This window comes from Temnothorax americanus, unplaced genomic scaffold, assembly GCF_048541705.1.
Source record: "Temnothorax americanus isolate GAGA-0224 unplaced genomic scaffold, ASM4854170v1 Scaffold44, whole genome shotgun sequence".
In the NCBI taxonomy this organism is placed as follows: domain Eukaryota; kingdom Metazoa; phylum Arthropoda; class Insecta; order Hymenoptera; family Formicidae; genus Temnothorax; species Temnothorax americanus.
The window spans coordinates 1,258,074-1,281,834 of NW_027509591.1; the positions used below are offsets into that span (position 1 = coordinate 1,258,074).

At 43.4% G+C, this 23,761-nt stretch overlaps 2 protein-coding genes and 1 pseudogene across 4 annotated transcripts in view; 2 read left to right on the forward strand and 1 right to left on the reverse strand.

Annotated features, from left to right (window-relative positions):
- Dredd (Caspase-8 Dredd) overlaps window positions 1-2,003 on the forward strand; it is a 75,291-nt gene extending 73,288 nt beyond the window's left edge. For both annotated transcript variants that reach the window (XM_077416687.1, XM_077416688.1), the window contains exons 6-7: window positions 1,275-1,412; window positions 1,731-2,003. In XM_077416687.1, the coding sequence (XP_077272813.1) occupies window positions 1,275-1,412; window positions 1,731-1,936 (344 nt within the window). In that variant the 3' untranslated portion in view covers window positions 1,937-2,003. The remainder of the gene's footprint in view (window positions 1-1,274; window positions 1,413-1,730) is intronic.
- Window positions 2,004-4,198: 2,195 nt separating this feature from the next.
- LOC143903232 (uncharacterized) lies at window positions 4,199-8,199 on the reverse strand. The gene has a single exon (XM_077416690.1). The coding sequence runs from the start codon at window positions 7,504-7,506 to the stop codon at window positions 6,103-6,105; it is 1,404 nt and encodes a 467-aa protein (XP_077272816.1). The 5' UTR covers window positions 7,507-8,199; the 3' UTR covers window positions 4,199-6,102.
- Window positions 8,200-8,375: 176 nt separating this feature from the next.
- Window positions 8,376-17,515, forward strand: LOC143903237 (uncharacterized; annotated as a pseudogene). The gene is made up of 3 exons (XR_013258654.1): window positions 8,376-10,739; window positions 10,941-11,254; window positions 13,460-17,515. The product of XR_013258654.1 is annotated as an uncharacterized LOC143903237 (transcript).
- Window positions 17,516-23,761: the final 6,246 nt, after the last annotated feature.

A 23,761-nucleotide genomic window follows, 5' to 3' on the forward strand; every position in this document is an offset into this window, starting at 1 on the left:
GTCTTATATATCGTGCATCTGGTATAAGCCGATATGTAATTACCTATTCTATTAAGAAAACTCGTTTTTTTTCCTATTTTCTTTAGCATATAATCACAGTGATCTCTAAATCTAAGCCTATCGTCAATCATTATACCTAGGTATTTCATCATTTCGACACGCTCTATCTCAGTTCCATCTAAGCATGTCAACATAATATTACCTCTTAGCTCTTTTCTTACACTTCTAATTATCATATATTTCGTTTTCCCTGCATTCATTTTTAACTTATTTATATTCATCCACTTTTCTCTCTCTCTCTCTCTCTCTCTCTCTCTCTCTCTCTCTCTCTCTCTCTCTCTCTCTCTCTCTCTCTCTCTCTCTCTCTCTACTATAACAAACATCGAATTCATTTTCCTTTCTAATTCTGCGCTACTTTCTCCCTCTACATATATTAAAGTATCATCGGCAAACATTTTTATCTTACACTCTTCTGGACAGACTTTGATTATATCATTTATGTAAAGTATAAATAACAAAGGTCCCAATACAGATCCCTGTGGAACTCCATATTCCGTTGCCATTAATTTTGACCATTTATTATTAAATCTCACCTTCTGAGTTCTATTCGTTAGATATGAATTAAACCATTCAAGAACCTTACCTCTGATTCCATATTGATATAATTTTCCTAGTAATCTTTCCCTATCTACTGTTTCAAACGCTCGCTTCAGATCCATGAAAATTACCCCCACCATTCTCCCTTCACTAACTATCAGTTTCCATTCGTCTATAACAGTTTGTATCGCTGTTTCACATGAGAGAGAGAGAGAGAGAGAGAGAGAGAGAGAGAGAGAGAGAGAGAGAGAGAGAGAGAGAGAGAGAGAGAGAGAGAGAGAGAGAGAGAGACTATTTGCGTGTCTTAATACACATGTTCTCCGGGGCGAAGCCCGGCGGGGCATGCTAGTTCTTTAATAACACCTGAATACCGCTCGTAATACAGGCCAAAGCATACGATTAGCTTTTGCTTCAGACAAGCAAAGGTACTTTTATTTATTGCAAATACAAAGTATTACAAAAAATTAAAGATATTTTTGTGTCTATTGATAATGATTTATTTGTAATTTTAAAAGATACAAAAAATGCGAAAAATTTTCTTTAATATATGCTGTAGTTTATATTTATTAGATATGTTTTAATAGATTTTTTAATAGATAAATGTTTATTTTTCTTTCTCACAATACACATTCCATAAAATGTTATTTATGTACCTACTATGTAACTTTTACTTCTAGGAAGCATAAATGATTGCTTGACAACAGATGGTTTATCTGATTCTTTTGCGCCTATAGAAGATATACGCCAATTTGAAAACTTTTTCATGTTTATGTCGACCATGCAAGGTTTTTTGTCAATACGTCATAAAGAAGAAGGTAAATAACTGAGCTATATTTTACATGTAGATATCTATATTCTTTATTTATTCAGATTAAATTATTTGTTCGTGACTCCGTACTTCTAATTACTGATTTTATATATATATATATATATATATATATATATATATATATATATATTAATGATTAAATCTTTAATAAATAAAAAATGTAGAGACTAATATTGTACATATAATGTTGAATTATATAAGTTAGTATTGTATAAGATAAAAATATAGAGAAATTTACATATGATAAATATAAGAGAATTCGAATTATAGCCTAATGTTATTTTATACTTTATCATTTATTCAGGCTCATGGTTCATACAAGAAGTTTGTAAAATCTTCAAAACTTATGGGAACGAGTTAACTTTTGTTGATTGTATCAGAAAAATAATGAAATCAATTCGAGAAAAAGAAGGAATAATAGACGGAAGTCAGATTGCACAGTTACCAGAGATACGAAAGGACCGTTTGTTATCAGATTTTCAATTAAAGCAAATTGCTCCTACAATTTGACTGAAGATCAAATATACCTTAGAAATGATTGTATTTTATAAATAAATATATTTAAGTGTGAACAATATTCATATGTTGATTTTTATTAGAAATTAATTTTTTTAAGACAAATGTTACATAATAAATTTAAAAGTATGTAAATTTTTAAATTAGAATAAATATTTATAACATTTTATTTATAAATTATCTTTCAATGTTACAAAGATATTATAGGATACTGTATTCATATTATCAATTGAAATTTGTTAGTCGGTAAATCTTATTTAGTTTTTGAAGTTGCATTCTGTTGAAGTTGCATTGGAATTGAATTGATAATCGTACATAGCAACGGAATGATCTTCCCTTTTCTACGGCCAATTCCGGTGAGCTCACCACGCGATTGATAGAGTCTATAGAAAATACAGATAAGTCCTTTATATATATAGTTATGTAAGTACTTTGTGCTTAATATTAATATCCATTGTGTTGCTCAATATTGGTTTATATATATCGATTAAATAATTTAACTGTTACACTGCATTTGTCGCTTAAAATTTTAACAAAATTTATTATAAAATACATAAAAAATAAAAAAAGGTTAATTTACTGATGACTAACCTCGACTTTGATCTGCTCTTGATCTTGATTTTGACCTTGATTTTGATCTTAACTTTGATCTTTAATATATTGCACAAGACGGAATCCTGAGTCTTTTGTATGTATGTATGTATACGTTTATTGTTTCTCCCCGCAGGGCTTACAAGGCGTTTTTGTGAGGAACGTTCCCAAACCTCTTACAAATGCAAACTACTCCCCTCGCGACCTGACCATGTGCGGCCCTTTACACTCTCATTCCCTCCCCCTTTTTCGGCCTTTATTCCCCCTCTCTCCCTCATCCCGCCCTTTCTTTCCTCTCGTTTCTATCCTATTCCTTCTCCCATTCCTCCCTCTCCTCAACCCACCCTTCTCAATCCACCTCCACTCTCTGTCATCTATTCATATTCTCCTATTCGTCATTCGGACCTTTCTTCCCTTCGCCCTCTCCTCCCCGCTCGATCCCACTCCCCCCTCTCTGCCTTCCATCATTCTCCTAATCTTTTCCATTTCCTCCCCTACCTTCGCTATCCCCCTCACCAACTCCACCACCTACTCCATCTCTCCCCGCTCTCTCTGACGTTCCCTTTTCTTCTCTCCTTTCTCTTCCTTCGCCCTTTACACCTTCTCTCCCTTTCTGCTTTTTCCCCGTCTTTCTTCCCTGCTCCTTCTAATAGCTTTATATTGGATACGCTGGAGTTTCTCGAAAATAGTGATGTTGCCCGATAACTGGAAGACCTGACACCCATAATCGATGTTGCTGCGGATAAGATCCTTATAGATCATCATCAGCTGCTGGGGGTGAGCGCCCCACCAGACTCCGGCCAAGGCAGTCATGACGTTAAGTGCCTTTTTACACTTGCCAATAACGTAAGTGATGTGGGGTTTGCCGCTGAGTGCACAATCAACAAAGATGCCCAGAAATTTGACAGCTTTATGGTATTGGATCGGATTACCGTTGATGGTGATGTCAGGAATAAAGGAAGGCATGAGTCTTTTTCGCGTGAAGATCATTGCTTGTGATTTAGAAGGCGAAAGTGTCAGTCCTTTGTTTGAGAGAAAGCTTGTGATTCTCTCGATAGACTCGTTGATAGATTGTACAGCCATGTTAAGATCTTTGTTGGTAGAATAGATAACGATGCCATCCGCGTACAGAAGTGCAATCGCCATTAATTAGGCGGGCAATATCCTTGATATATATATTAAAGAGAGTCGGACTGTGTGTGTGTGTGTGGTGTGTGTGTGTGGTGTGTGTGTGTGTGTGGAGGATGGAACCTTGAGGGGTTCCTCTTCTAGCAAGGAGGGAGCCGAACTTAACCCCGTTTTGTATATAGAATATGAATCTGTTGCCAATTAAGTTGTGGATAAATTTTCGGAAAAAAGCTGGGATTCCAATATTAGCAAGGTCATCGATCAAAATGTGCGGTAACACATTGTCGAATGCGCCATTTATATCTAAGAAAGTTGCTGCCGTATAGGCATCCTTTAGGAAACCCGCTTTAACATCGTTGGTCAGTGCAACCACGCTGTCAAGGCAGGATTTGGCATTTCTAAATCCAAGCTGTGAGTCTGAAAGCAGATCTTCATATTCAAGGTACCATCTCAAGCGGTTGTACATGCACTTCTCCATGATCTTTAGCACGCAGGAGATAAGCAAGATAGGCCTAACTCCTTTGCCACCAGGTTTAGGAATGAAGATAACAAGTGATGTTCTCCAATTATCTGGGAAGCTTCCATCGTGTAAAAAACCATTGAAGATGTCTCGCAACTTTTCCCATACAAATTCCGGAAGAGAGACGAGGATATTGTAATCCAACTGATCCAAACCCGGCGCTGACTTCTTCTTAACTGATTTCAGAGCCGTGTAAATCTCCTCCATAGAGATCGGGTTGTTAAGCCATTGCGCTGGGTGTTTGGCTTTGTCACGGTCTTCCTCACGCAGCGTTTTCAGTGGTGGATCCTCAGGGGAGCAGAACGGAGGGCACAGCTTACTCACGGCTTCCTGGGCGAGTTTTTCGTCCTCAGAAGCATCAAAATTGGAACGTGTGGCCTGGTTCTTGTTTTTAAAAGCCTTGATGAATTTCCAAACCTGTTGAATAGGTGTCTTGGCGTCAAACGTGGCACACAACTTTTTCCATCCCTTTGCTTTCTCTCTTTTGAGAGTGCGTCTTGTTACAGCGATTGAGCGTTGATAGTTAAGCAGGTTCTCCAGCGTGTAACTTTCTTTGAACTTTTTCGCTGCGGCTCTGCGATCGTTAACGGCCGCTTCGCACGTCTCATTCCACCATGGAACGGGAAACTTTTTAGGTTTGGCAGCATAGCTGATTCGAGATAAGCTTTTCTTGCTGAGAGCAGCTGTGATGCAATCCTTGATAATTGAGATCATTTGTGAGTAGGCCTCCACAGCGTTAGGGATATCTATTTCCTTTATTTTCTGTTCTTTTTTATTGAGGAGGGAGTCTTTAAAGCGAGTCTTTATCATATTTTAATTTGTGTGAGAATTTGAGCTTAGAAATAAAAGGACCGTCGATCCAAGTGACTATTGGGATGTGGTCGCTGCTTTTAAGGTCGCCATCACGATTGTGGTCGTAGATACATCTAGTGGAAATCCGCAGAGACCAATGTAAGGTCAATAACTGAATGAACGTTATTATAAATGTTGTGATATGGGAGTTCCATTATTTAAAATAACTACATCATGATTCTCAATAGCTGAGGCGATGATTTTTCCGGCTGCATCAGATCTTCTGTCGTGCCAGTCAGGATGGTGGGCGTTGAAATCACCCACAAGTATGGCGTATTTATAGCGACGGGCGAACTCGAACAGATCATTGAAAAAGAATTCCGGGGTGTCTTGACCCGTGTGTCGGTATAAATTGCAGACGAATAGCTCTTGTTCCAAGAAGGGAATAGTAATTGCATTAAATTCCACGGAAGGATGAGAGAGATTTGACAAGTCACAAATTTTAAAAGAGTAGCAGTTTTTAACGAGAGTACAAATACCTCTGGAGCCGACAACGTCCGCATCGAGGCTGTTGAAGCCTTTAATATTTACATATTTGTCGGAGGTTAGAAGGGATTCATGAAGACAAACGATATCGTAGTCCTAAACAATTGCTCTGATTTTAGGCAATTTACCATTCATTCCTCTGCAATTCTATTGCAGGATATTTGTGGGTCCTGTAATGTGTTGGTCTCGCCTATTGCCCGCGAAGACTAGTCGAATTCACATTGCCATTAGCGGAAGTCAAAAAATTAGTTGGAGCAGGAGAAATCCTTGGGGGGTGGCCGCCAGAAGAAAAATCCGAGTAAAAGGGACTAAAAAAAGCTAACGCATAACTAAGCTCGTTGATGACGCTGTGAAGGTGGAGAAACATCTCTCGCTGATCTTGAAACGAGGGGTGCGATTCAGAATGAGACAGATTAGGATCTTGAGGATAATCCTCGTCGGAGGGGGGGGGGGGTATTAGGAAGACTGTTTGTTTCCTGTATCAAGGGAGAGGAAGGAGTTTTCTCATCGGTCTTACCGTTGGGGTAGAGTAGTTCGTTTCTATGGGCTGCAGGGAATGCAAAACTGGGTTTACTGCAAGGCTTTAATGTTTTAGCGGGGTTGGAGGAAGAGCTTGTGCGAAAGTACAATGGACCGGCAGAGAGGGAGGGACGTGACTGAGGTGAAACGTTAGAAGGTTTCTGAAGTGTATTAAAGTATGAGACAGCATCGGATTGTGTATGTTATGCAGTGCCGAAAAGCTATTGCGAGATTCATAAGGGGAGTAGGAAAAGTCTGATGGTGACGAGCGAGAATTCGGGAAGAATGATTGCGCATTACGTCTGGGGGAGGAAAGGTTAGGAAAATTAGTATAATCGTATCTGATGGTGTCCAAAATATTGGCAGAATTAGCGGAGTTATTAACTTTCTTTTTGGCTTCGAAAAGAGGGAGATTTTCTGACGCCGCAATGGCATACGTCTTTTTTAGATTAATTATAATGGGACAATCGAAAGATCTTGCGAGATGCGGTCCGCCGCAATTGATACACTTGTTCTGTGGGGGTTTGTCGGGGCATTCCGTGTTTGTGTCATGTCTATTGTTACCGCAGTAGATGCATCTAGGATGACTTTTACAGGTCTTATTTATATGGCCTGCGCGAAAGCACGAGAAGCAGATCTTAACTTTCTGCACAAAGTGATACACCGTCTGCCTAACTTTAAATATAGATACCGAGCCTGGGAGAGAAGGACCCGCAAATTTAATACAAACTGTGCGCGACGGCTCGTATTTGTAAGCATCGCCTATCTTAACACGACGGTTAAGCCTGTGAACCTCGATAGGCTTAGGTAAAGATTCAATTTTTTCCAATAGATCTTTGATTGGTAAAGATTGTGGAATATCCTTAATTATTCCCGTCCTCATCGCTTTATAAGACGGAATGAATGATTTTAGGTTATAAGAAGCTAAAGATTGGTCATCAATTAACCGATTGGCCGCGGTGGCACTCGTGAAAATAGCCTGCACGTGGCCTTTGCTGATTTTTTTTACTTCTTGTAGTCCCGATTGAACGATCTGTGTTATGATTCGACCGATAAGCAGGGGATGCATGTTTGCGGGTCTAGAGTTATCGGATGATGTACTACATTCCATATCTAATGCGCAGATGTGCACAACGAAAGGTTTTCTGTCGGATTGGGCATACCTTGAGTAAATAGGCTTACGTAAAGAAGACAACGCTTTCGAGCTAGATTTCGATTCACTATTGTGGTTTTCTTCTACGCGGTTACCTTGTACTGAAGACTTGCTATTTTTTGAAGTCGGAACTTCACTAGTATCGCTCGCAGCTCGCTTTCTTTTAATATCAGGGGTGTAATCCATCGGCGTTTGAGACTGCGTAGACGGCACAGAGGGTTTAATGTTATTGCGAATTCGGGCGTTGGATCTCTCCTCGGATTCGGATGAGGGCGGAACATAATCTGTATTATTCAAGGATTCTGAGAAGGACATCTCGGTTTCCGTACCAGTAGGGATAATAGGGTGTTGGCTGACAAGTCTTTCGAAGTCTTCATGAATAGGGAGAGGGATCGAACGATTGTCGACGGGCGAGCGCGAACCCGGCAACGAGCGCAAACGACCGCGCGACAACGGCCGGTCTCGAGAACGATGAGACGCATGATCGGTATTGCGATCGCACGGAGAGTTGGTACGGGGAATTAATCCCAGTACCACCTTCCCCCTCCTTCTGCACAAGAGGCCTTAGCCTCTTGCATGTCGAACACGTGCGCGATGCCCGGATTCCGATGCGGATTCGCACGTATTTAACTCTATATGAAACGCTGACGAATGAATACGCCAGCAATGCGTATTAGGAAACGGCGATATTGTCCGTCACTCGCGATGAACACACACGCCGCGAAAAAACCGACAAAAAGAAAACGTCGTCAGTCACGATGCACGCGACACGTCCACACACGTTTGCGGCCAGCGCGCGAATCTCCGACTACGAACATGCCCTGTGGCCATATGCGCATGCACAGTGGCCGCACGCGCATGCAAGAGGTCACGTGACAACTGTTTGGTTGGTAAGTCAAAAGTGTAACATAATTCGAAATGATATTCTTTCGGCGTATACATTAGTGACGCGCTTTAAAAGTATTTAAGGGGAGGTTACCGTTAAAAAAATCGAATTTTTTTTGCTTAATTTTTTACTACGTAAAACTTTAAACGCGTTTCTCCAAACAGCATTTTTCGGCGCGCGGCGCGCTCTACAGCTTCAACGGATGAACCGATTTTAATAAATAACGGTGCAAAAGAAAGGAAATTTAATTTAGGGAACCTTCAAGAAGCGTTTTTTTTTCAAAAAATTGGTTGCAAATAATGTTTTTTGAACGTTGAAAAAATAAAACGGGAAAAAAGAAGTTTTTTTTTAAACGACCACCATTTTGTTATAAAAGAATTTTTTAAAAATTGGAAAACGATAAGGCCCCACAAATTTAATCTATTTTAATAATTTTTTTGGTTTTTTGTTTCCGATCAGCTGGCAAGGGTGTGGAATGTGCCGCGCACATAGAATCACGCCGTGTGGACTGAGAGCTGGAGCCGCCATTTTTAATTATTTTCTTCCGAAAAAATACTAAATTAATCTTTATTTGTGTACAAATAAAAGCTGCAAAAAGTTTTTTTCAAATGTATTTATTTTATTGAGGGGAAAAAAACTGAAATTGAGGCATTTTTGGGCCTCTGAACGGTAACCTCCCCTTGAGTGTTTAAAGCGCGTCAACTAACATATGTAGGTTTGACGCGTTTTAAACACTTAAATACTTTTAAAGCGCGTCACTAATCTATACGCCGGAGGCGTGTCCTAAAATCAATGAGGAAGCCAAGCCTCCCCGCTCACACTTCTAGGTTCACTCACACCGATTATGGGGGGGAGGGGGGTGCAGGGAGGCGAAGCCCCTCCGCCCACGCATGTACTTTGATATATTATATAGGATGTATTGACGAGTAGGGATGCAATAATATTAACATAATTTATGATAGATAAATTAATAAATTATTTAATAGAACATAATGTGATAAGTAACAAAATACATTATCCAAAGTGCAATAATAAATTAAAATTAAACAGAAATAATTTCTCATTTCGTTGTCGAAAAGTATTATATGAGAAAAATAAACAAAAATTGTGTGAAGAAAAAATGCACATTGAAAGGAAGTGTTAGATTTAATACATGGTTTAGCAGATCTAACTTAAACTTAAAATTATGTAGCCTCCGAGACATCTGCTTCATCGTCTACAGTCTTCGGTGGATACAATTCCGCAATTGCACGGAAATAACTGCTTAAGGGGATCCTGCAGTCGTATGATTTACCGACATTATCGTTTGTTGGAAAGATGCTTTGTGCGCGCACGCCGTACGAAGCGACATAGACGATAGTCTGAGCTCATCGCGTGCACACGTGTCTTATATACGGTGTCTTATACTGTATCGAGAGTTATAATAACAGCAGATAAAAGAGTCGTTCGTTAGCAATCACTACCACCATCTCGATCCCTGCGGAGAGCATAATTCCAACAGGTTATGGGCCCAGGGCACGCTTGTCCTGCGGAAGATCTGTGAAAAGTGTGTGGCAACGACGACAGATAGACGAATTAGACGCAGACAGAGAATAGAAGATTAGAGGGTAAGTAAATAATATTCCTCGTTGCTGACGAGCAAAACGAGAGAACTTTCAGCTAATAAGAACGTTCGTTCGATAAATGCTGTTAGAAGGAGATATATGTTTTTGCCTTCTTCTTGAGAAATAGAGAAATCATTGTCGATGTACACAAAAAACAGCGCTGATAAAGTAGAGACTAGATGTATAAAGAGTAGATGCGAGAAATTAACTAAATTCTAAGAGAATTAGAGAATAGATGTGCAATAGAAAAAGAGAAATAGAGAATAGATGTGTGATAGAAAGAGATAGAAAGATGTCGCTTGGTAACAAGCCGGCGACGTGCGCGTGCAAGTCCGATCGTGAACGGCGAGAGTCATTTTTTTTGACGCGCGGAAGTTCGATCGTGAACGGCGAGAGTCTTTGTTTTTGGCGTAAAGAACTTGTTGCCGGGCACGCGCTGACGCATGATCGATTAGAAAAACATAGCATCGATGCGACACCATGACACATATGTATATACATGCATGTGTATGGAATTATTTTTCAAAATCGACATGCATTGGGTCGGTAATCAAGCATGATTTGCGGTGCGGTGTAGCTTGATTGCTCTTTAGGGAGGCCACGTAAATCTGTACGAGTCCCATGCGCGTGCGTGATATTCTATAGATCTTTTCAGCAGTGCTGGAGATTGCACGGGATAGTGGTGTGCGTCGGCGGATGGTTCTGCAGAGGCGCGTGGTTTCTCGCTTTCAGATTATTATGAATTGCAGTGCGTTCTGTATGGTCTTGTAAGCAATAAATAAGTTTTATTGTTGAGAAAAACTCGACGATAAAATTATAAATTTTATAATATCAATATATTGGATATTGAATTTGTTTTGAAAAAGAATATTATTCATGTCCAATTAATATTTGAAATCCCGATATAGATGGATAGAGCTAGACGAGAAGAGGGATGCGTAGAGAAGGACCAGAATCTCCTGATAGACTAGAGAGAAAAATGATAGAAGAAAAAGATAAGAGAATATTGTTCAAAGAGTAAAATAGAAGAAAATTAGAAGGTTGGAGATAGCAAATGTGTAAGTATAAAGGCTATTGCACGTAATAAAGTTTTAGTCATAATCGTAAGGCCTCGATTATTCTCCTTGAGCACGAAGAATAATCGAGTGTGATTGGTCTTTTTTCTTACGACCTTACGATTATGACTAAAACTTTGTTACGTGCAATGGCTTTAAGTGTTCAAGGATGAAATTAAAATAATAATCTGAACATTTACACAGATATAGACAAAGAGAAAGAGCTAGAGACACGAGGGGCCACCTCAAAACCAAAAGAGAAGCCCCGAATCACAGAAGAAATTCGACTGCCGAGATTTGTGAGAGAGGATAGACCAATTCTTCCGATTGGTAGTAAGATCCTGTATGAACAACAAGAAAAACTCATCGCGAGAAATGAGCCGATGACTGGAAAATTAGAGACCATATTCAAAACCTTGGAAAGGGTAATGACGCAGGCGAATTCTATGATAGAGAATATGGTGCGAGTTTCGGAGGCTAATTTAGAGAGTGAAAGACTGAAACTTAGACGGTTAGAAGTAAATAACAATAATATACAAAATTTAGAAGAAAATAATCTTGTAAAAGTTATTGAAATACAAAAAGAACCGAAAAAGAGAAAAGTAGAAGAAGCAATCTGCTCAGCTGAAATTAGAGATAAAAGTAGAGATTTAGAAGCATTTAAAAACGCGATAAAAATTGATTTAAATAATCAGAAACTACATATTAGAAGAGAGTATAAGCTTACGCATAAATCTAACTTTGATCTCTGGATGGATTATTTAAAATCAGAGTTAATGAACAATGATTTGCTAGATGTAATTGATGCAAGTATAAAAGGTCCAGAAAATCTTTCGGAATTAAAAATCGCTAAAAGAAAAAGTTTTGTTAGAGATATCATAATTAATCATATAGATGAAAATTATCATAAGAGAATCTTGCATGAAAAAGATCCATCAGAGATTTTAAAGAAATTAAGAGGATGTAAGAAGAATGAAATAAATGTAACTTAAAACAACCTAGTTTCCGAAGCGCGGATCTAGCTCGCGGCTGGTCGAGTTCGGAGTAGGCGCGGAGGAAGACACAAGACTCGGTTAGAATATAACATAACGAAATAAGGTTTTATTCAGTTAACGGGAATACATCGAGATAATCGCGGAGACGGTACAAAAGATCGCGGGTGCCGTTATGATGGCGGCGGTATCGCGGAGTAAGCAGATATATATAATAGATCGCGGACGGGATTACGACGGCGGTGATATACATAGATCGCGGAGTAAGCGGGTATATACAATAGATCGCGGACGGGATTACGACGGTGGTGATATACAAAGATCGCGGAGTAAGCAGGTATATATAATAGGTCGCGGACGTGATTACGACGGCGGTGATATACAGAGATCGCGGGGTTCGCGGATCGGCGGGCGCGCGGGCTCGCGAAGGCACGGTGTGCGAGATCACGGTGTGGATGCCGCGGTATCGCAAGTGTAGGTAGCGTTGGTGGTAAGCGCGCGCGGCGCTGGAGCGTGATTAGGCGCGATATCGAGCGGCTAAGACCCTTAGCGGAGATAGAGAAGTACTCTCTATCTCCTGGCGCATCGAATCGTGTAGGCGGAAGGCGGCACCGGGTGGCTAAGATCCTTGGCGAGTAAGAGAAGAACTCTCTTACCCTGGTTTACTCCGGTGTCACAGGTGTGTGGATGGAAGTTCGAGTCAACCGCCTAGATGCTTCACTCGGCAGAGGCAGAGAACACTCTCTACCTCCTGGTTGTTCGACTGTGGGATTTCGGGGTCTGTGAGCAGCGGAGAATTGGTCGGATCGGTTTGCTGGCTCACGGTGGAATCTAAAACTTAGCAACATTGCTCGGTTTATATACGCCCGCGACGGCGTGTCGGCGTGGCGGGGGTATCCGCGACGGCAATCGCGCGCGCCGGGATAGAGCGGCGGAGCGTTCGAGAAGTACGGCGTTCCGACGCCGCGATTGCGTTCAGTGGCTCTCGGCCGTTTTCGGCACCGCTCGGCGCTCCGAGTCGGTTGCCGCGTTAAAGCTCCGGACACACGAATCGACGGAAGACGTAAGACTTATATCGTAAGGAAATCCACTAATTAGTCTCTTTAAGAGGGGAATAGTCGACTCTGATTGGTGGATTTCCTTACGATTTACGTCTTACGTTTTTCGTCGATTCGTGTGTGAAGGTCTTAAGTCCGTTTGCGGACTGATACGCGCGATGAATAGTTAACAATAGGGCACATCGTGCCTTGTCTCGCTCGGCGGGTGTTCGGCCGGGCGGCATCCGGCTGATGTTCGCCGGGAATGATGCGTTTCGGGTCGCATTGTTACAAACTCATACATCTGTAAGAGCTCGTCTCTATCAGATTAAAATGAAGAAAGATGAAAAAGTAAATGATTTTTGCAAACGCTTTGACTCTATACCCTGATAGCACAGTGTCAGTTGGTGCCGTCATGATGCCGTCGTGTTGCTGTTAATATACACGAATTTTGTGCATATTAACAGCAACACGACGGCATCATGACGGCTCCAACTGACACTGTGCTATCAGAGTAGTTAGAGAATATGAATCATGTGAGGATGCAGTGCCTCTCACAGAGCAAGAAATCAGATCGTCATTCTATCAGGCGGTAGCTTTTAATGTACCAGAACTGAGGAATGCCGATTTGATCAGAAGACAAACAACTTAAAAAGAAATGAATATTGATGAAATAAAATCTTTTATTACACAGTTAGAAGCAGAAACAAAGAGTATAGAGAAAGAGCAATTAGAGAAAACAGAGGCTAGAGCACAGAGAGCGAAATTAGAAGCAGACGGAAAACCTGTAAAGTGCTACCGGTGCAATAAGTTAGGACATATGGCTAAGGACTGCCCGCTCATTGAAACAAGAGCTTGGTTCTGTTACTATTGCCAAGAAGTTAGAGGTCACAAAGGAGAATACTATCCAAACGCCGGAGCATAGGCTGGAAGATTTAGAGGCAAAAGGTATAAAAATACAAATTTTATTAAAAATAAGCCGAATAAAGCCGAACAAACAAGCACCAAAAGAGTAAATAATAGAGGAAAGATAGTTAAAAACCAGACAACAAGACTAAAGCAAAGAAAGCAACAATAACCGCCAAAGTTAAAGAAGATAAATCAGAGTCAGGTATACGATTAGATTAATAAAGAGTAGAGATAATTCAAAAGAATTAATTAATTTTATAGCAGATTCGGGAGCAACCGATCATATTGTTAATAAAAGCGTGATTCTGCCAAACTTTGAAAGGTGTGAAAATCAGATTATCAAATGTGTAAATAAAAATAAATTTGCAAATATTGTAATAGACGGTAAAGGAGATCATTTGTTGCGAACGGGAGAAAAGGAAGAGAAAGAGATTAGATTAACAGAAGTAATAGCAACAGATGTATCAGAGAATCTACTCTGTTTTTGAGAAAATTAGCAGAGGCTGGTTTTAGCATTTACTTAGATGATTAGTTGCTTAAAGTATTTAATAAACAAACAAATAAAGTAATTTTTAGAGGAAATTATATTAAACCTAATTGGACGATACAATTTGAGGTTAAAAATAACAATGTAGAGAATAATATTAGAGTAGAATGTGCAGTATATAGATGTAGAGCAAAGATAGTGTCACATTGTGAGTCCCCTGAACAATCACAGACAAACATTCAAAACAATGAGTTATCAATTTCGGAGGGAGAATTAAAAGAGTATGAAAATGTTGGATCTGCAATTGGGAGGGAGAATGAGGAGGAACTCACAAGTGTGAATGAAATTGTACAGCATGAGACAAGTACAGAACTCAATCAAACGGTTAAATTAGAAGATCCACAATCGTTAGAGGATATAGAAGAAATGTGCGAAAGTTCAATAACAGAGAAGTCAGAGAAAACAAGAAGAATAAATGAAGCAATGTTATGGCATGTTAGATTGGGTCATGCATCACTAAGCCATCTAAAACAATTACAGAAATTAGATAAGAGATTAAAGGAAGTAGAGTTAGATGATTCCATATTAGAATGTGAGGTATGTATAATGGCAAAAATGAAAAAACTGCCATTTAGAAAAACAAGAACTAAAGTACAAAGACCACTTCAAGTCATACACACGGATATTATGGGTCCGATAAAACCGACCTCATATCCAGGACAAAAGAGATTTATTATTGTATTCATAGATGATCATTCTAGATTGGCGAAAGCATACTCATTAAAGACGAAAGACGAATCTGGAGAGGCTTTAGAGAAATACCTCATACATGCCAGAAATTTACTAGGAAAAGAAGAAAAACTATGCTACGTAAAGTCAGATTAAGGCAATGAGTTCACGGGAGATGCGTTTAGAGAAGTACTGGAAAGAGAAAAGATAGAAAACATATTTGCGCCATCGTATACTCCAGAGCATAACGGAGTAGCCGAAAGGTTCAATCAAACAAGAGAGAATAAGAATATTTATGTTCGACTCCGGATTACCGAAAAGTATGTGGGAGCTAGCAGTTGACGCTGCTGTGCACATGCGTACAACAGATCTCCACACAAAACTATAGAATATGAAATTCCATTGAAGAAGTTTTTACTAGAGACAACCTGTCACTTAGAACAGCTTAAGAGATTCGGATGCATTAGACCAAGAAAACAAGCAATACAGTTAGATGAACAAAAACGAAAGAGTGTGCAAAGAGGGAGTAACGCTCCAATGACTAGAAGTAAAACTAAGAAGAAATGTGAATTATCAGAGAATATTAGAGACAATCAAGTGCAAAAACCGATAGAGGATATTAGTTTCGCTAATTATAGTTTCGTAGAAACAAATAATACCAGACAATAGAGTATGAAGATGAATTACATCAATGTCTTGTGGCATTGTTGAATAGAGAGCCCGTCACTTATGAAGAAACTTGCAGTCAAAGAGAGAGAACTTGAATCTATGTATGCTAATCAAGTGTGGGAACTTGTCGATAGACCATTAGAGAAATTAGATAAAAAACGACCCAACATAATAGATTCAAAATGGGTATTTAAAAGAAATTTAGAGGCAAATGGATCTACCAGATTCAAAGCAAGACTTGTGATCAGAGATTGTAAAGATAGAAACGTGTATGATCTAAAAGAGACATATGCACCCGTTTCAAAACTGTCACTGGTTATATCTATATTGGCAATAATAAATAAGTATAACTTATATACGCTTGCCAACTAGATGTTAAGACTGCGTTTTTAAATTGAGTTCTAGAAGAAGAAATATATATAGAGATTCTAGAGGGAATGGAAGTGGATGAAAACACCAAGAAAACCAAGGTGTGTAAATTAAATAGAGCTTTGCATGGATTGAAGATAAGTCCAAAAAGATGGAATAAGAGATTTTCAGAAGAGGCTAAGAAACTTGGATTAGAGAATGACTTACATGAGCCATGCCTGTTCACATGGAGAAAAGAAGAAAAATCGGTAGTAGTACTGCTTTATGTGGATGACATGCTGGTGTGTGTCGCAAGTAATGACTTAAATAAATTAGAAGAAATCAAAGGCAAATTAGATGAAACATTTGAGACTAAGGATCTTGAAGAACCAAAGAGCTTTTTAGGAATTACAATAGAGAAATAAAGAAGACAAATATATGAGTATCCATCAAGCACGACATACAGAAAGTGTGCTGAAAAAGTTCCATATGGAGGAATGTAAACCGCAAAGTACTCCTATGGTCACTAGACAGGTAAGCAATAAAAATAAAAGGAGTGTGAGAGTAGCTTAAGGCTTAAGGCGGATAGACAGCCCCGTGAGGTTGGCAGTACTGGGCACGGCAGCGAGCGCGTGAGACGTGTATGTATCGTGTCGGAGCGCGAAAAGGAATAAAGAGTGTTTCCTAACTACTGCTGTGCTATTGCTCGAGATCCTGACCCCAGCCTATTACAATTCAGAAGTGGGATCGAAACACTTCCAGTAATACGACGGTGGAGGATAGTGTGGGCAGTGTAAAGAAACAGGCTCGTTAAGACAATTGTCGGGACGCAGAGGAAGGTTCGCGAAGGTTCGCGAGAAACGTTGTGCAGAGACGGCTGCAACGGAGGGACCGTTCCTCGATGAAGTGCGGAATCACTGGTGAAGTGCGGGGCAAACGGCTCCTAATAAGTGAGGTTTTGCGCGGAAACATATGTGTTTCGGGAAGTACGGGAGAATTGACGTCGCTGAAGAAGTAGCAACAGCGTGGACGGGCATTAATGGCGGTCGTTGTGGCGGTCGTCAAGAGCGACCGATAGTGCTGAAGAAGAACGTGAGCGGCACTATCATCGCATATAGAGATCGCGCGCGAAAGTTACGTGGGACGGTAAAGAAGCTATATGATTACCTGAAGAGATTGAAGGGATACGGAAGAGAGGCGTCGGTAACCACGGTCACGATTACTTGAAGAGAGACGTAAGTAACCACGTCGTTGACAAGCGTAGAGGTTGGGCATGCGAAGAGGTCACACGCGCCAACGAAAAAGATACGGCCGGTTATCTCAAGATACAGTGGCAAAGTCCGGTAAAAGTAAAACGCGAGTAACCACGATGAAAAATTTTACAGTAACGGAGTTAAAAGATAAACTGCGAAGCATGAACTTAGCTACTAGCGGAAATAAAACCGAGCTTATTTTAAGGTTAAATCGAGCAGATTCTTCATAGAGAGGGGACGATGATACAAACGTCGGCGACACAGAAATCGAAAGAGAGGAAGAAGGTGCTACGGCTGCAGAAGGTGCTGAGGCCACGGAAGAAGATGTGAGTAGGTAAGCTAAGAGAGATCAGATCCGGGGATCTGAGGGGGTGAGGGGCGGGGGGGGGGAACCGCGGGCGGGGGGGGGACCGTGCAGCCGTGCGCTGAGCTGCACCAACCGACCAACAGCCGAGCAACAGCCACCGGGCCAATCGTCGAATTACTCATGCCGGGACTCACGGCCTCCGTGAGAGACATGATTAGGAGCGAGCGGCAGAGATGGGCCAGACGTTCGGTACCAATGATGAGGGTGCCGATCATCCGAGTGCGGCGATGCAACGACGGCGACGGCGAGAGGAATGACACGCGGGCAAGGCGAAGCGCTTCGCTGACCGACGACCAGACGACAGAAGAGACGGGAAGCGGAAGCGCCGTTGAGAAAGCTCAAGGCCAGCGGGCCGATAAGTTAAATATGTAAAGAAGTGAATAAAGAGAAACGCGATGACTTCGTCAGAATAAAACTAGACGCGAGCGTTATTATTTAGATATAAGTAGATTTAAAACTAGGATAAGTAAGAAACCCCGCGAAGCGGAATTGATCGAGTTACAGCCGTGAAAGGGGCTAAGGGCGATCCAGCCACGTAATGTTCAGTTTAGTTTGATTTTCCGTTACGATTAGTAACCGCACACGCGGATGTATGAGAATGAGGACGCATCGCGCGACAGCGAACAAAGGTTGAGTTCGCTGTTTGGTAATAACGTATCCCGCGGAGATAAAGGAATGAACGCGAGGTTACGGCAGCGGGTTGCGATGAGTTTCGAGCGCGGTAACGCGAACTTGCGAACCGACCGCGTAACCGGGTCAGCAGCTTGGGAGCGTGATGCATGAATGCCGCGTATTCGACTCAGCGGGTTGTGATGAGTTTCGAGCGCGGTGGCGCGAACTTGCGAACCGACCGCGTAACCGGGTCAGCAGCTTGGGAGCATGATGCATGAACACCGAGTAATTCGGCTCAGCGCGTAGCGATGAGTTTTGAGCACGGTAGTGCGAATTAGCCGACCGGCAACGGGATCGGCACGGCAACATAGGCGCGCGACGCACGGGCGCCGCGTATTCCACTCAGCGAGTTGCGCTGAGTTCCGAGCGCGGTAGAGCGAAATCGCCAACCGATGGCGAAATCGGCTCACCGCTATAGGAGCGAGACAGATGGATCAGGCGTAATCCATGTAGCGAGTTTCGCCGTAATCCGAGCGCGGAAAAGCGAAGTAGCCGACCGTAGGCAGAAAGCGGATTACCGACGTGGAAGCGCGAAGCGGAATAGCCGGGTAATGTATCCAGCGAGTTCCGACGCGATCCGAGCGCGGTAAAGCGAAATAGCCGACCGTAGGCAGAAAGCGGATTACCGACATAGAAGCGCGGAGCGGGATTGCCGGGTAATGTATCCAGCGAGTTTCGGGGCAATCCGAGCGCGGTAAGGCGAAATGGTCGACAGTAAGCGGAATTGGCTTACCGACAAAAGGAGCGCAATACGGAAGCGCCGTGTAGTCGATCCATTAATTACTGATGGGTTTCGAGCGCGGCGAGGCGAAAGAGGCAACCCGAAGCGGAGGCGAAGCGTAAACGCAAGGACGAACTCGCGATGTAGCGCGGGTAACCATAGCCGCTCGGCGAGCGAAAACGCGTAGAATCTTCTGGATTGTTCCAAGGTTCGATCCATCGAATGAAAACATGTTTGCGCGAAAAGTGAAAGCGAGCGGAATGCGGAAGTATTCGCGCTACTGCGTAGCGAGACATACAGATGTTGGCCAGATGTGCGGCGGTGAACAAAGGGTGTTGACGCGCGAACAATAAGGCCATTCACGAGGCTATTGACACAGCTGCCGTTCGTAGCGACAGGTGTGAGGCGAGAGCGATAAGTGGGGCAATCCCCACTCGATCGAGGTGGGCCAGCTGAGCCGAGGAATCGCGGAATTCGTCTCTCGGTTCTCGATGCGAACGGTTCTCGCTTCGAGGCACTCGTCTCTGATTTAGATGAAAATCAGCGCACAGTGTTGGCTTCCTGTAGTCAGGAGCATCGGCGTAAGATAGATAACTGAATCTCAACGCGTGCGCTAACAGCGAGCGAGAACGAGAACGATCCCGCTCAACGGGGCGTTATTCCGCGAAGTCCATGTAACGTAACCAACGAACAAAAGAGAAATAAATTATAATTTAACTCTTGTTGCGAAAACATACGTGTGACGATTATCATTCAATCCGAGACAACCTGCAAAGACTTACCTATCCCAATCGTAATCTCGCCTGTCGGCCGCCCGAAATCCTCCATCGACGAACACGCACAGAGGCTGGGGCCCAGCCAAGCGGTGCTGTCCAGCAGAAGCGAAGGGAGTCCCTTGAGCGGAAAGGTCCAACAGGTCCAGCGGGTCGATCCGGAGACAGATGGGAGCTGAAACAGAGTCGTAGAGAGGGGAATTAGCAAAGTCAGCGAAAGGTTGGTCATTCATCAATATCTTTCTCGATAGGCCTAGGTTAAAATCGAGTGGCGACCGTGATAATTAATGATCTCAAGGGCGTGTGGTTAATGTCGATCCTCCGTCCGGCTACAACCGCAGGCGGGGGGAGGGGGAACCGCGTTTTTCAAGCGCCGCGGGGGAGGGGGAGGGGGGAACCGCGTTTTTCGGGCGTTACGGGGCGAGGGGCAGAGGGGAACCGCGTTATTCAGGCGCCGCGTTTTCCAGCTCCGCAGGGCGACCGCGTTTTTTGGCGCCGCGGGGCGACCGCGTTTTCGCCGCGGAGCGGGGCGAAGAGGTCCGCGTTTCGCCGCGCCGCGGAGTCCGCGTGACGTCACACGGCACGCTCCCGCTCGCGTTATCTCTCCCTCGCGCGCTCGCTCACGGCCCCCGTTTGCGCGCGTCTTCTTGTTCGCGCGGTCTTTCTCGCTCCCGTTCGCGTTATCTCTCCCTCGCGCGGTTTCGCTTGCTCCCGGCCCCCGTTCGCGTTATCTTTCCCTCGCGCGTGTCTTCTTGAAAAACAGCATTTTTTGTCTTTATAGGCGATGGCAGTTCGAGTTTTAGATTTCCATAAAACGTAGTTTTGGCATTCATCTTTTACATTATGTTCGAGATCCGTCGAATTTTCCTACGCAAAACATCGGCTCGAAAACATTATTATATTTAACATCGAGAAATACCGATGTTTATGTGGTTCGAGCTCTGTCGAACTTGTGCAAAACATACGTTCCCCGCGATCCCCGCGCCCTCGAAGCCCATCGATCGCGATCACGCGTTACGAGAGTGCTCCTTTATTTATCGAAGCACGGAAACGGCTGTTGTGACGCGTGATGTGACCATACGGACGAATAACGATTCAGCTCTCATCGCGCGTTCGTTCCTGAAAAATAACCCTCTTGAGTAAACGGCGAACTCGCTCGCCGGACAGTCAGTCGTTGCTGAGGATTCCTAGCCTCAAGTCGTGGGCCAGAACTCATAGCCGAAAGTTGTCGCGTAACAATCCTCGTCTAAAGACAGCACGGCTCTCTCCCTCTTAAATCGCTGCTTGAATCGCTACTCGCTCGTTTCGTCTTAAAGTGCGGATCAAAGTTACTTATATTTTTTCATTAAGTGTACTACTTAGCGAGGGGTCCGAAAACTTCCGGTCGTGCTCCGCTCGCGATCGTTCTTCTGCCGCGCGCTCAAGATTTCCGTTCGACGCGTATAAGATCTCCGCTCCGCGAGAGGCTTCGATGCGAGAAGCTGAGACAAGATTTCCGTTCGCGATACCTGGCAGAAAAGTACGAACGACTCAGAAGATTTCCGAATCCGCGGCGCACAATCCGTTGTTCCCCCTCGCGTCTTTTCCGTTCTTGAAATAAAGACTATATATTTCTTTGTGCAATCTGTGTTCCGAGTGCTTTAATCCTCATTTCTCCCGCAAATTTACTATTCGCGTTATCCACGCTTCTCGCTCAACTTGGCGCAAACCTTGCGAGTCAAACGGATTCGCATGCCGATCTCGATTTCCGCCGTCGGCGGAATTAACGCCGGGACATTTCAAAATGCGACACGCATATTCATTTTGCCGCGCGCGTCTCTCGTCCCGTCCTTCTCGATCACGGCGCTCATTCTCCCGTCCGTAACCTCCTACTTTCCGAAACGCAACGCGGATGTTTCGTCCATCTCATATCTCTCCGACTTACCGCTAGCCGACATGGATCCGACGAGTCGCGATCCAATCAGTCTCATTATTGGAGCAGATCTCTATAATGAGATTATTCACGACGGCGTGCGTAAAGGGGGGATCGGGCAACCTATCGCGCAAAATTCTACATTCGGATGGGTCATCTCCGGACCCGTCAGTTCAGCCGCGTTTTCTGAACAGTCCTCAGCGAAAGTTCCTCGAATCTCAACGCATCATATTTGCTCTCTTTGACTGGAGAAAGAACTCCGCCGGTTCTGGGAAATCGAGGAGTTTCCGCAGCAATCCGCTCTTACACAAGAAGAGAAGGATTGCGAAGAGCATTTCCGCTCGACTCATTCTCGAAATTCGGAGGGACGCTACGTCGTGCGTCTCCCATTTAAGAAAGGCCCTCCTATCAAAATCCGGGAGTCTCGGGTTCAAGCCGAGAAAATGTTAAATTCGCTAACTCGTCGACTTCGTGACAAACCGGAAGTTATGAAAGAATATCATAACTTTCTCGACGAGTATAAACATCTCGGACACATGCGACCGTTATCTCCCGCGCAAGACAACGAACAAAGCGTCTATCTTCCATAACACGGGGTGATTCGGGAAGATAGCGTTACCACACGTCTCCGCGTCGTGTTCAACGCGTCAAGCGTCACCTCTAACGGTACCTCTCTCAACGACCACTTGCATATTGGTCCGAAAAAGCAAACCGATATTTCCGCAATAATTGCGCGGTGGCGCAGATACAAATACGTTTATTTGGCGGATATCGCGAAAATGTATCGCCAAATTCTCGTCGATTCTTGCGATATAAATTACCAAAGAATTTTATGGAGACGGTCTCCTCACGACGCGATAATTATTTTCCTGTTGCTAACCGTGACTTATGGCCATAAGCCTGCGCGCCTTTTCTTGCCCTTGCCGTTCTCGAGCAATTAACTATCGACGAGGGTAAACACTTTTCCTTCGCCATTCCGATTCTCAGAGAACATATTTACATCGACGATGCCGTATTCGGAGCTGACGACAAGCCTCATATTCGACAAATTCGAGATCAGTTAGTTGCCTTGTTAAAACGCGGCGGGTTCGAGTTAAAGAAATGGGCTAGTAACTCCCCCTCTCTTCTAGACGATATTGACGTCGCGGATCATGGACTAGCCGGTAAAAAGCCCTTTGCGCAAGATGAACAGCTCAAAATTCTCGGTATCGGGTGGAACCCCTCTAAAGATGTTTTCGAATATCGCGTCGCGCTTTCGGATAAAGTTCCCGATACCAAACGTACCATATTGTCTGCTGTCGCGAAACTTTACGATCCGTTGGGCTGGGCCACGCCTGTCACGATCGCCGCGAAAATCCTCATGCAAAGGCTCTGGCAACTTAATATCCAGTGGGATGAGCTTTTTTCCGAATCGGTTTTCGCGAGATGGAACGATATATATTTACGTTTATCAGCTCTCAGTCACGTGCTAATTCCTCGTTGAAACGGCCTCGGGCCTGATGCCGAACGTTCCGAAATACACGGTGTCGCGGACGCTTCGAATCATGCTTACGCCGCCGTTGTTTATATAAAGGTAGTGTCTTCGTCGGGCAAAGTCACGATCTCGCTGCTTGTTGCTAAATCTAAGGTCGCTCCTTTGAAAACGATAAGCATACCTCGACTCGAATTATGTGCGGCCTTGCTTCTAGCGCGATTTATTGATTTTGTTCGAGCGTTAAATGGTTATCAAAATCTTCCGTATTATTGTTGGACGGATTCCAACATCGTGCTTGCTTGGATCGCTCAAGATCCTTCGCGATGGAAGACGTTCGTCGCCAATCGCGTTACTCAAATTCAAGCTCTCGTTCCGCGTGCCTCATGGCGACACGTCTCAACTAACGATAATTCCGCGGATTGCGCGTCGCGCGGCATTTTCGGCGATGAAATTCTAAATCATGAACTATGGTGGCACGGCCCTTCCAGGCTCACTCTCAATTCCGACGAATAGGGGATCGGCGACACGCGTCTTCCCGAAAGCGCTCTCCTCGAGGAGAAAACTATCGTTTTGCAATGTCACGCCCCCGGTCAATGGGATCTCTCCACGAAATACTCCTCATGGCCTCGGTTGATTCGCGTCACCGCGTATATAATTAAGTTTACCCGTTTCTGTCGTCGCG